This window comes from Barbus barbus, assembly GCF_936440315.1.
Source record: "Barbus barbus genome assembly, chromosome: 13".
Classification (NCBI taxonomy): Eukaryota; Metazoa; Chordata; class Actinopteri; order Cypriniformes; family Cyprinidae; genus Barbus; species Barbus barbus.
Genome location: NC_136741.1, coordinates 7371537 through 7384868, shown reverse-complemented (window position 1 = coordinate 7384868; position 13332 = coordinate 7371537). Strand labels below are relative to the sequence as shown.

General features: G+C 36.3%; 1 protein-coding gene across 1 annotated transcript in view; it reads left to right on the top strand.

Annotated features, from left to right (window-relative positions):
* LOC306879408 (plakophilin-4-like) overlaps nt 1–13332 on the top strand; it is a 37699-nt gene that overhangs the window by 4738 nt on the left and 19629 nt on the right. The window contains exons 2-5 of the mRNA XM_079432339.1: nt 2803–2933; nt 4997–5109; nt 9683–9717; nt 10577–10699. Coding sequence (XP_079288465.1) covers nt 2808–2933; nt 4997–5109; nt 9683–9717; nt 10577–10699 — 397 coding nt within the window. The 5' untranslated portion in view covers nt 2803–2807. The remainder of the gene's footprint in view (nt 1–2802; nt 2934–4996; nt 5110–9682; nt 9718–10576; nt 10700–13332) is intronic.

The following is a 13332-nucleotide window of genomic DNA, read 5'->3' as shown; positions in this document are numbered from 1 at the left end:
GGTTTGATGTGATATGAGCTAACCGATCTTTAGATTAAATCACCATTGGTAGCGCAATTTATTGTAATGCTTTTTTCCTCAGTTGGTCAGAACAAACGTGGCAGACTTGTTACTTACTTGTTCAGATGACAGTATCCGGTGAAAATTCTTATTTGGGTCATATATTCCAAGACGTAGGCTAGAATCGGCAAAGTACAGCAAATTTCCACACCGGTGCGGTGACTGACAGCCACACATTCACCTCAAAACTATTTGGCATTTTTCAAATATAGGCATTGGCCGATAAGTTTTCCTGTTTGGCTGATGCGTTCAAGGCGGGACTTTTATTTTGAATAAACATAACATAATGTTCTTGCATAACATTTATTAACAAAAACGAATAAGACGAGGCATGGCATAGGACACATCACATGCTGTATTATGTACCGACTAATAAATTACAGATTGTTTAGCAAACACTGAGGAATCAAATAAATAATATTTAAAAAATTAAGGAAAGCCTCCATGGTGTAACGTGAGGTAAACAGCAAAGATAACAAGCTTTTCAAAACGAAAACAAAAAGAAAAGTAAAACTAAACTGGCTGTCGCTGACAGGACTTGCATGTTTTTTTCTACAATAGAATACCAACATGTTCACCTTCTCAGGTTTAAGAAGCGATCTTTTACTTTAGTTTGAAAACCAAATCCTCCGTTGCGCTCCGTCCGCTGCGCGCACCTTCGTGTTCGTGCTGATGCAGGGAGTATAAACCAGGTTCTACCCACGAAGCGCTCGCGCTGAAAGCGCCTCTCTTCACGTGATCAGTGAAATCTGACTCCTGCTACAATGTGCCGCGGCTCTACAGCGCGTAATGTATGAAGCAGAAGCTTTGGAATAGCGCAGACCATGCATTCGCACAAGTGCGACCACGTCAAATTGTTACTCGCACACTCTCAAAAAATGGTCGCAAATGCCAGTCTAGAGCCCTGCATCGGCCACCCTGCTTTCCAAGAAATTGGCATCGGCTATCAAAAAACCAATTTCGGTCGACCACTACTCAAAACATTAGATTCATCCACGCCGGAGCCGTGCTGGTGCACAACCTACGCAAGAAAGATAATTCTGCAAATAGCTGCAATTGCAGGTTTTCAAACAGAGATGGCGACAAAGAGGCAAAACGGACTGTAGCTTTAAGTTATTATGTGAATGTTTCTTACATACAAAAAAAAATACTGTGTGGTTGAAAACACTGTGAAGCTGTTTTATACATACAAGAGACAACATCTTTCTGAATTGGTGGTGGCATGTCAGAGTCTTATTAGACATTTTAGAATAATTATAGGAATAAGATCCCGATTGTGCAGATCTAAAGTGCAGACAGACACCTTTGGTCGTTTCATTGTGATGTCACGTGTACTGTTTTTTGATCTTGTGCCATGAGCACATATGATTGGGGTCAGGTGAATTGAAACCAGAGATCCCTTAAAACCGATTAGTCGACTAGTCAGTTTTGAAATATATACTTTTGTTCCTGTAATCTTATTTCATTATCTAATCTCATCCCGTCTAATCTTAGTACTGCAGAACATCCTATCAAAATTCTGCTCTTCAAAATCACTTTCTGCTATTTGCATGATGTGCTTTTGCATAAAAATGCAGCTAGACCAAGCCGAAGATGCTATTCTTTTTATCTTAAAGGCATTAAATCCATCCAAGATGAGGAAAAAAGAGTGCATCTGCTGATCATACTATTTTTTGCTGTCAGTTGGGGGAGGGTACTGGGAACGGAACAGGTTGTCTTGTCATGCTGTTGCATGCTGGGATGCTGGAACACACATTGGAATACATCCCTTGTTGCCCTGCCATAATGCTGCCAAGAACTCCAGGCTTTCTGTGCCATTCTAATAAAAGTGAATAGGACAAAGATTTCCATGCACGTTTCTGGTACACCATCCACATGAAATTAAAAGTTAAATCCCTGTTTGCTTTCTTCATACATGTTCCTGGTCCTTGTGCACGATTCACCAGTTCACATTATTCCAAAGAAAAATGTTTGTCTTTCAAATGTTCCATCAAATTGTAAATGATGATATTTCAAGATGTTCTTGAGGATGAACTTGACCTTCAGCTTCTACATTCCAGCCTCCTTAAAAGTGGTTGCCTGCTTTTCAAGATCCAATTAATTCCAGATGGATAACGTCAAGCTCTGTTACATTACAGAAGTAAAATGGGAACCGATTACTGTTTTATGTTGACTTTAAGGAAGCCAGGCCAATTAGACAACCAATATCTTTCCAATTTAAGGGTATCTCTGCATCTTTCTAGTGTTTTTCCTGTGATGTGAAAAAGCTACATTTGCAGCAGGCATTACTCCAGTCTTCAATGTCACATAAACTTTAAAAAAAGAAATCATTATAATTTGCTTATTTGCAAATGCTGAAAACAGGTGCTGCCTTATATATTCTCGTGGAAATTATGATACATTTTTTAGGATTCTTTAATTTATTGCAACTAGAAATCTTTTTAACATTCTCAGTTGTCATTTTTAAATAATTTATTGTGTGTTTTCTGAACAAAAGTAAAAAAAATTAAATAAAAAAAAAATCTCACTGGCCCCAAACTTTTGAAAATCCATATCAGTTGACCAGTAAACTCAACAACTATGGTAGTCTGGTCTTCCAAAATATAAAGGTTTATGACATTTAAATAAATGGTAGTGCATTGATGTTGTTATATTGGACTATATTTGCAAAGCAAGATAATAATAGTGTATCAGTGGCACTGCATATAAATGATAATAGTGTGCTGTGTGTTCCTGTTGCAGGGGGAATGCCTACTCCAAGGCAAAGCCCTGTGGAGGAAAGGGAGGTGCTGAGTGGTGAGGGAAGATCCAACAACAACAACATGGCGACTGATGCCACCACCACCAACCTGCTGGCCTCTGTTAAAGAGCAGGTATGCCGCACTGTTTCCATCTGCCAGTGTCTGGCTGTAGGGTAGCTGTAATCTGAATAGCAGCTCAAACATGAGTGGCCACAGATTGTAGATGTATAAAGTCAACCTTCTGCTCATTAGTCAAAAGTCATATTTGCATTATTAATTCCTGGGTGGGGAAAACTCACTTTGAGGACACAAATAGCTGGTCTACACTGAATTTTAGAGCTGATAACCTTGTTACCGCTGTTTACAGTGTGGTTTTATTTTATATTAATTTAATTTTCATTATGTCATCATTCTGTTTGTTTAAGAACAAGATTCTTATTTACCCGTTTCCTCACATCAGGTTTGAATTTGAGAGCTGATAAAGTCTAGTTTTTTTCAAGTTATTTTTTTATTATTCTATTTCCATATTTATTACAAATTTATTTTAAGGTTTTATTTTTTATGCTTTACATGGAATTTTCTAGATAGATTTTACCAAGGTACTAATTTTATTTTATTTTATCTTACTTTATTTTATTCGGTTTATTACCATTTTTATAACAAATCTATTGGAGTGCTTTTTATCATATATTTTAATTTATCAGGCAATTTAAATCAAGTTTAAAAACAAGATTCTTATTCAGTATAGGTTTACACTGAATTTGAGGGCTGTTTTTAGTAACCTTTTTATTTTATTTTATTTATTGTATTTGTTTCAATATTTATAAAAAAATATAATTTTAGTGTTTTTATCATATATTTTAATTTATCAGCCAATCTGTTTAAAAACAAGATTCTTATTCACTGTAGGTTTACGCAGAATTTGAGGCCTGGATTTAGGTTAACTATTTTATTTTATTTTATTATTTTATTAGCATTTCGTTTAGAAACAAGCTGATAAAATCTAGTTTTAAGTCTAGTGCCCATTTAATTTTAATTTATTTAATTTTATTTAATTTCTATTTTTACTTATATATATATATATATATATATATACACACACACACACATATATAAGGCAAGTTTTGTTAAGAGCAAAATGATTATTTACATGTTTTCTCACATCAGCTCTGACTCTTTAGCCCTCTAATCTGTTTCACGGTTCAGTGTCATGAAAATTACTAATTAAACTGTTAGCTTAATCATTACAAATCTTGTTAATGCTGATAGCGTTCATTAACGCTGGCGAGTCTCTGTTAAAATCTAACTGATCGTCCCATTACCAGGCTTAACGTGTTTCACTAGCACACCAGAAACTGCAGCATGGATTTCATTGCATTGTGTGTGTGTGTGTGATTGCAGTGATTTGTGTGGTCAGGTCTTGTCGTTTCTTTGTGCTCCTCTTGGACAGAATCAGGACATAGGCAAGTATTGTCACTCTGAACAATAGGTTGAATAGAAGAACCCTGGTACAGCTGGTAGCTCACAGCATGGCACAAGGCAGATAGCCATTGCCTGACTTATCTCGCCTGGAGAACAACACTCAATAATCTCTCCTTTTCACTGGCTACATTAATTGCAACCTCTTGTAGTGCTTGCTGGCTTGAAGCCTGCAATACTTTCAGAATATAATATCTATTTCAGAGCAGATACAATGCTCAAGAATCGTTTCGTTGCAGTCTAACAATGGCAAGCAATCATGAAAATATGCAGTGACACAACAGTGAATTTTTTTTCTCCTCAGAATACTAGTCAATACAACAGCAATGTGGGCTGTTTATATGTGTGTGTGAGAGAGTGTGTCTCCTTTAAGGGCAGCTGCATCAATGAGTCTGTCTCTATCACAGAGAGGCAGGCCAACAGTGCAGCCTTCTCGCCTTCAGCGCACACACACATAAACAAACACACATGCATTGCACACACACAGAGAGACTGAGGCAAGAGGAGGGGAAGAGGCCACAAATTCAGAAGCAAAGAGCAGCGAGACAGGATGGAAGCTGAGAAGAGACAGGATTTAAAGACAATGGATTTTGAAGCTAAATTAATGTTGTAACTGGAAACGGGTATGATGTGTGTACTGCCTTCACATGATGGATATGTTTTTGATGGTAGAATGCAGCGGTGGTGACACTTTTGTCCCTCCTGTCTTTCTGAAGGAGCTTCAGTTTGAACGGCTTACCAGAGAACTTGAAGAAGAGAGACAGATTGTGGCCAATCAGCTGGAGCGATGCAGGTTGGGGGCGGAGTCTCCAGGTGCTGTGAGTGACAGGTAAGAAAAAAACTAAATTCATGTGTTTTGTGAGTGGAATTTATTTTTAGAGGTCTGCTTTAAAGAAACAGCTCATTTAAACATGCTGTACATTTACCTTTCCTCATATTATATGACTTTTGATTTCCAAATGATGTTTCTTTCATATATTGAAAGTGTTATAAAAGTAGCCCATATGACTGACATTTTGTACGCCGCGCAATAGCTTTGTGTGAAGAACAGACTTAAATCCCATCTCTTTTGCTGTTGCTCTTGAATCTGCACTCCTATACATTCAAATATGGCGCCTTGACCATGGGTTTTTGCTTGTCTTGTCATACAAGATTGGAGTAAATGATGGCAGAATATATTTATGAGCAGAACATCTGTACTGCTTTCTCGTTATTACCATGAGGCCTGCTCAGCATGTTTTTCCTTTCAAAACATGCGCATGATTGTAAATATTTCATCACTGTTGCTGATGTGGTTTTTAGTTAGCATTGGCAGACAGTACTGAATGAAAAGAAAATTGTGTTGTCATTTACTCACCTTATATGTCATTTGACTTACCTTCAGTGGAAAACAAAAGCAGATGTTGAAATGAGAATGTCCAGGATTACTCAACACTGAAGGACAAGGAGGAGGATACCTAGCAAATGTTTATTTTTATGGTGTTTTTGGAGCCCTACCTTTTTTTTTTTAGTGTTTTAATTATTTTTTTTTTTTTTTTTTTGTGTTTTTTATTTGAGTTTTTTATAAAACAAAATTAATTAATTTTAATTTTGTTGTGGTTTAGTCATTTTTAATGCTTTTTTCCCAATATGTCTATATAGTTCTTATTAATTTTTATTTCAGTTTTAGTTTGAGTTATTTTAGTATTTTAGTAAGTTAAACTAAAAGAAAACGATGAATTATGCCTTGGCAACTGAAGTAAAGTAAGTTTAATTATTTATGTTTATTTTATTTTAGTTAACATTTATTTTATTTTTAGTTTTGATTTTATTTTTAGTTAACGGTAATAACCCTGCAGTTCAGTTTTGTTGTATGGAACCGAGCAGCGTGAACATTCTGTCAGGTGTGGGTGAAGGGAGGAGAGCGAGGACTCAAGTGCAGGAGGGTGAAAAAAGGGCTTTATTAACACAAAAATAAAACAAACAAAAACTATCCCATAGGGGAAAACAGACTGGCAGGGCGCACACACAACATACAACAACAAACTCACAGGGGACTGCAAACACAAGGAGATTAATAGGGAGCAAATGAGGAGGGTAACGAGGAAAACACAGGTGGGGCAAATGAACCAATAATCAGGTAACAAGATGGGTGGGGTCAAGACAATTGACATGAGAGCACATGGCACACAGATAACTGAGACAAAAGCCGAACCCGAACCCGAACCGCGTGCCGAACAAAACACACACGGACAGAGGAGCGCACGGCCCAAGCGAACTCGAGACCGCACGCTCCCACAGCAAGACCAAACCTGGAGCGTGAGTGTCTGAACCCCGACACAAAACCAGAACTGAGCCTGAACAACACAGGAGTTCCGGGATCCGAACACCACGCTCCAACATGAAACAGGGCACACTCGAAGCTCCGTGCGCTCACCAGAAAACAAGACAAGAGGGGAGTGTCAGAGCTCTGTCACAAAACCACGAATAAACTAGACCGAAGTGACAGAACCCTGATACATCCTGCTAAACATCTTCTTTTGTGTTCCACAGAAGAGAAAAATCATGCAATTTTTCATTTAAGAATGATGGAAATGTTTCATAAATAAAATAAGAAAATAAAATGAACATGAAAAATATACATTGTTACATAATTTTTACAAGGAGGTTTTAGGAGGAGGCTTAATTATTGCACTTTAATGATATAATTTTAAAGCATTCAAACGTGTCTCATGAGTGTATCCGTGGCAACTACACATTTAAACCCTCCTCCCTCCACACATAAATGGATCATTCTTACGCCCCTGCCTACACGTGAAACACATTTAGCTGTACAGTATATGTAGTCTGTGTACATACTGTACAGAAACATAGCACTCGCTGTTCTGTTTCTCATGGTGTGTGTCAGTATGAAGGACAAGTGTGCAGTGAAGCACAAACTGTTGTCTCTCTTTCCTCACTGAATAATTACTTTTATGGAAAGTGGGTGTTTGTCAATTTACAGTAAACACATTCAAGCTTTAGGGTATTGTGAAAGTTTCTCGTTTAATTAATGTCATGGAAAGAGTGCTCTTGATAAATCAGAGATGTTTGCTACAACCATCACTTCAGAAAGATTTATATTCAATCTGGTTAAGCTGAAGTACAGTTCTTCCCCATCTCTTGCTTTGCCACAGTGAACTCTTTGTGTCTGTATGTGTGTATGCACATATCAGCTGCCCTGTTTGTTCTCCTCATCTGTGAAGGAGTGTCTGTTCTGTTTTTTCAGATGGCTTGTGCTGTTTTGCCGCAGTATACAGGACATTTTTTCCTTTTGCTTGAAGAAGGTCCATGTGTGCATTCTTGCTACCATGCGCCCTGTAACCCATTACCTTTAACCTTTCTCTGTGTGGTATTTCTGCTGTCCCCACTGTGCCCCCTTTCAGCTGTCGCTGTACACTGATGACCGGTGTCCTTTGACCCCTCCTTTGCAGACAATGTCGCTTTTTGGCAGACATTAGCAGACACTCATCTGCTGTTTTAAAACAGTGGCGTCTACATTCTGTCATTTATTCAACCTGAACTCCTAATACCACATCCTGTCATTTCGCTCTTCTTCAGTTCCTAAAAATGAACAAGTCTGTTCATTTCTTGTCAGTAACCAGACAGGATTTTTAAAATTTGTGTCAGAGAGATGAACGTGACAGTCAGTGGACTGTAACAATGTGATTGATGTTCACTGGTAATGGATTCCTAATGCTGGGCAAATGGAGCGGATTTCTTTGCTTTTCATTGACTTATTGGAAGATGAGATGGCTGATTCTACAAAACGGATGCCATTTGTGTTTCTCATAAAAGTGTGAAAAATAACTAGACATAGAAATAACTAATGCCATTTTAGACATGCACAGTTCACAATGATTCACAGAATAACATATCAACAAAACAACAGTAAATTAATTTGAATTCTATCTCTATATTTTTTTTTTTACAGTTTTATTTATTTGTTGTCTTTCGTTATGAGGATGCCTCTTTGGCCAAATGTTGTATGCAGGAAAATAAAAGTTACAGGTAGTTAATTGTCTTTACTCTTTCTATAGTATATATGTAGTTTTAATGTACACACACTCAGGCCATCCAAGATGTACTATAGATGAGTCTTCATATTTACATCTTGCTAATACTGATAGAAAATCCAACTGATCGTCCCATGTTTCTTCATCTGAACAGATTTGGAGAAATTTAGCATTGCATCACTTGCTCACGGAGCAAGGATCCTGAAAATCAACAGTATGGATCCGAAAAACTTTTGTCGTAAACAAACTGATCATTAAGACGTTTTTAACTTCAAACTGTCGATTCTGTCTAAAATACGAGTCTTCTATCCATAATATTGCTTTCTCCAATGAAAAGGTCATGTCGTCTGAATCAGGAGGACAACGGGATGGATTTTTTTTCACTACGGGAAAGCGTTATTGTGGATTATGGACTCACATCATTGTGAGGTTTTTATTAGCTGTTTGTACTCTCATTCTCACGGCACCCATTCACTGCAGAGGATCCACTGATGAGCAAGTAAATTTCTCCAAATCTGTTCTGATAAAGGAACTTGAATGGCCTGAGGGTGAGTACAATAGTTTGGTGCCAAGTTTTTTCACATTAAGAAAAATATTGTGTTTTTGTTTATAGTCATCTGAGTCATAGTGTAGATTCACATGAGATGAAAACTACTCATAATAGTTTTCTAAACAAAGTGTTTTAATTATACATGGTGTGGGTCTCCCACCTCAGTATATTTTGTCATGCTGAAATGACGTGATTCGTGGTATTTAAGCAAATGTCTAAAAAAATCTTCATGCTCATTGGCTTTCATTGTGTAGAATAGATACACTAGTTGTGTAGTGTAAAATTAGACAATGAGCCACACTTATTATAGTGCTTCTCCAGTGGAGAGAACATGAGAATCACTAGCTAAAGAATTAGTGAATTACTGTAATCACTATATAAGTTTATATAGTGTTGTATGTCTCGTTCGGTTTACCAGTGGGAGTGATCGTAAAATGCACGGCCTGTTACCATGATTTTTATAGTAAGCAAGTAATAATTGAAAAGTGTATATTTAATACCAGTATAAAATGGTTTCTTTAATAAACATTTTCTAGCTCCATAACCTTGAACTCTGTTTAATTCAAGCACAATATGTCAAAATACATTGTAAAACTGTCAACTGTGTTACTTTTCTGAAGGCATAATTATACATTAAAATTAATTAATGCCATAATATATTACCACTTAAACACAATATTGATCTGTTTTTTAAAAAGTTACTTTAAATCAACTTAAACTGAAAAAGGCACTCGTTTCATAAAATGCCTCAGATTCTTTGTGCACCGTGTGTGACATTGTTCTCCTCTCATTTAATCTTTTTTCGTCATTTTTTCCAGCTCTTCTGAGAAGTCTCTTCTGTGGAGATCTGCAGGTATTTTTGTCTTGTTCTCTTCCTGCTTGTTATTTTTTTCCTCGTCACCTGTTGTAAATAAAAGTAAGCAGAACTATTACATGTTAGACAGCTCTGCAGTCACATACATACAGCACAGATCACATAGTCTAGCTTGGAACAATGACTCTTAAGATGGTTGAGTTGGCTGATTTTTGTACTCAAGGCTCTCTGAAGCCTTTAGAAGACATTTGAATGTAATTGAGTGTAAATATTTTCCTGACCCAACTTTTCTCAGTGTATTATGGTTTAGTTACAGTATCCCAAAGCTGCACAATGTTGTCTATGTTATTGTACGATATTATATTGTAATATTTGGTATTTTTAATGTAACATTGATAGCATTGAAGAACTGTGCCAAGAACTCTTTCACTCTTGACAAACACTGTGTTGTGGTTTCTGGGCTTTTTCTTTTTATTCTGCTCTAAAAAAAGACATCAGACACTGTGGTCTTGTGATCTGGTCAGCCAACCTAATGAACAATATCCCATGAATTATTCCACTGAACTACATTTGGAATCTCTTTTTCTCTCTCCAAATCCTTACAGAGCAGCTAAAACAGTTTTCTACCCTTTTCTTCAGTTCTAATTCCTATTGTCATCTCTTACTGTGAGAATGTCTTTAAAGCATGGAAACACAATAGACCAGACACTTTATTTTTTTTACGTTTGAAAATCGGAAAGCATTTTACATGATCTGTCAATGGTTATTATTTTGGGTAAATGATGGCTTATTTTAGGTTAATGCTCCCTAAGTATGTCATTGATGAAGGTAACTGTATCTTGATCATTTTCTCAAATACTTAAACCTGCTCACAGTGTACTAACCATTTGGTCATCAGAATCCTCAGGTGCAGGTGTGTCTAAGCCGTCGGATGGTTGCTCCTCGCCCACATTTGGGGTCAGAGGTCAGGGGTTACTTTACTCTCCTGAATTGGAACAGATCTCCCTGCGTGAAAGTGAGGGTCTGTTCATTCACACTCCATATTGCCTTCTGTCACTTCTATGTGAACAATATTCACACTGATGCCTTTATGCAATATTCCAAGTTGAATACAACTAATAATCTATGGGCAGCATCTGTGGCCTACTGTTGATTACCTCAGAAAATAGTGTGTCTCTCAGTTTATACACTACTGTTAAGATGTTTTTATGTTTTTGAAAGTCTCTTATTCTCACCAAGGCTGCATTTATTTGATGAATATATAGTAACAACAGTAATATTGTGAAATCTCAATTTAGTATGATGACAAAGCAAGGCTGAATTATCAGCAGCCATTACTCTAGTCTTTAGTGCCACATGATTCTTCATAAATCTTTCTAATATGCTGATTTGTTATTAAAGTTCAAAAGAACAACATTTAAATACAAATCTTTTGTAACATTGTAAATGTCCTCACTGTCATTTTTAGACAAATTGAATGCTTCCTTGTAACAGTAAAAAGTCTTTATACACCTACATTGGAAACCTAGCTGGGATGCACGTGCATTTCATAAGCTAATTATATTTTGTAATCCTTTTGAAGCAGACTGCTTTTATAGGTGGATGAAAGTCTGGCTATGTTTTTCTGATGTAATACTTGTCAATGAAGTTTGCTCCATGCAAACAGTACTTTCACATGTACAGAAGTTATGTCTGTATTACTGTGCACACAATATAGCACGCAAATACCAGGTTAATTTTAGCTGGTTTAAGGATTGGAACTTTGTGTTAAATAAATAAACAAATAAATAAAAGTTAGTCACTTTAAATGCTTTTGACAGGAATACTGGATAAATATTATTACATCCAGTACTATGGCATCTTTGCACTATGGTACTGCTGCTTTTGGTCAGGAAACACTTCTGGTGTTAAGGTGCTATGGTTGTACTTAATGTAATCTACATCTAGCCTGGTAGACTTCTACTTTAAGAGATTTACTGTGTACATTAGGGCTTTTACAGAGCCAAGATGCAAGTAAATTATACCAGTACCTGTAAATATAATAACTCTCACTGAGCATACTCATTTAAATAATTAAATATTAATATCATTATAAACCAATCAAAATAAAACAATAGCATGCAGCCTTCAGTTAATTATCAATTAGGTAAAGATTACTTTTCAAGCGTTTCAAATAATTATTCAATCGAACAGTCAGTATCAAAGTACAAATAAATACTTTAAAAGCAGTGAATGTTATCGTCTTTTTCTTGCAAATATTAATGTTTGGTTACATTTTAAAAGAGCATTAAGTAGCCTGGGACTGATTTTAAAATGTTAACATGTTGTCATTTCCGTGGTGTACACTCACTGTACTCATAATAACTTTGTATGAAAGAGTTTTAATTATACATGGTGCGGGTGTTCGCCATGTTGAAGTAACATATCCTCACGCTGATTGGCTGTAGATACGTTATTACCGTAGTGTAGTTTGGTGACAGTGTTGCCAGATTGGGCGGGTTGCCTCCCAATTGGGCTTGTTTTGATCGGCTTGGACCTGGTTAAGACATTGGTTAATAAAATGGGATTAGATACATTTGTGTTGTTTAACATATTTAATTATTGCAGTTTGCGTCATATTCTGAGTTTGCATTTCACTGTTTTAATTCATTTTGATGAATACTAAATCTGTTTTTTGCGAGTGGGATGAATTCATTCACATTAGATCTATAGTAACAGCATGCTCACACAGCGCACTGTCAGTCAATAAATGGGGAAAAAGTAACTGGCGTTACTTTTTTGAAAAAGTAACTCAGATATTTTCTTGTAAATTAAAAAGTAATGCGTTACTTTACTAGTTACTTGAAAAAAGTAATATTATTACGTAACTCGCGTTACTTGTAATGCGTTACCCCCAACACTGCTTGTCAATCAATTTACCATATTTTATGTTGGTGAGATGTGATGAATCTTGAGTGACGGGGTTTTGGCGCTATAAAGGGCAAGATTTAAATGTGCAGCTATATTCATTCATTCATTTTATTTAAGTGATTGCGATGGCAAAGTGGCCTAAATATACACGATAAAGAGTCTAAGAGTGACTCAAATCTGAACGAATAGAAGACTTCTAAATGTAATTGTAACTGAAATAAGAGAACAGTTGAATGATTTAATAAAAATCAAAACTGAATATGGGACTATACGATGCTGTTCTGCTTCAGAACATCTTTTAAACCGTCCAGACTCTACTCTGGTATGCATTGACAGCTGCTGGACTTGAACAGTTTTGACTGCATTATGTTCTAAAATGTGTACTTCGTGAAATGCGTGCTGTAGTTGAAGCACAAGACAAAGGTAAGCGCATTATTGTTGTTGATTGTTATTATTATTATTATTTATTTTTGCTGTCAGATTATCATACAGTATGTATCAATGAATAACACATTTTTGGCTGTCATGGGTGTGTGCATGAACGAGAGTAAATGCCAGCTAATTTATTGTGTTCTGATCACTTTATTGTGCACCTTTTGCTAAAAAAAAATAGTTTATTCTTACTGTGGACATTGAAAATAATCCATGTGTTTTTCCGAGGGTTAAAGTCATCGGTTAATTTCTTGATTGCCACTTTGAAAAGATTTTTGGACATTTTAATTTTCTCCCTTTAACGCATTTGCC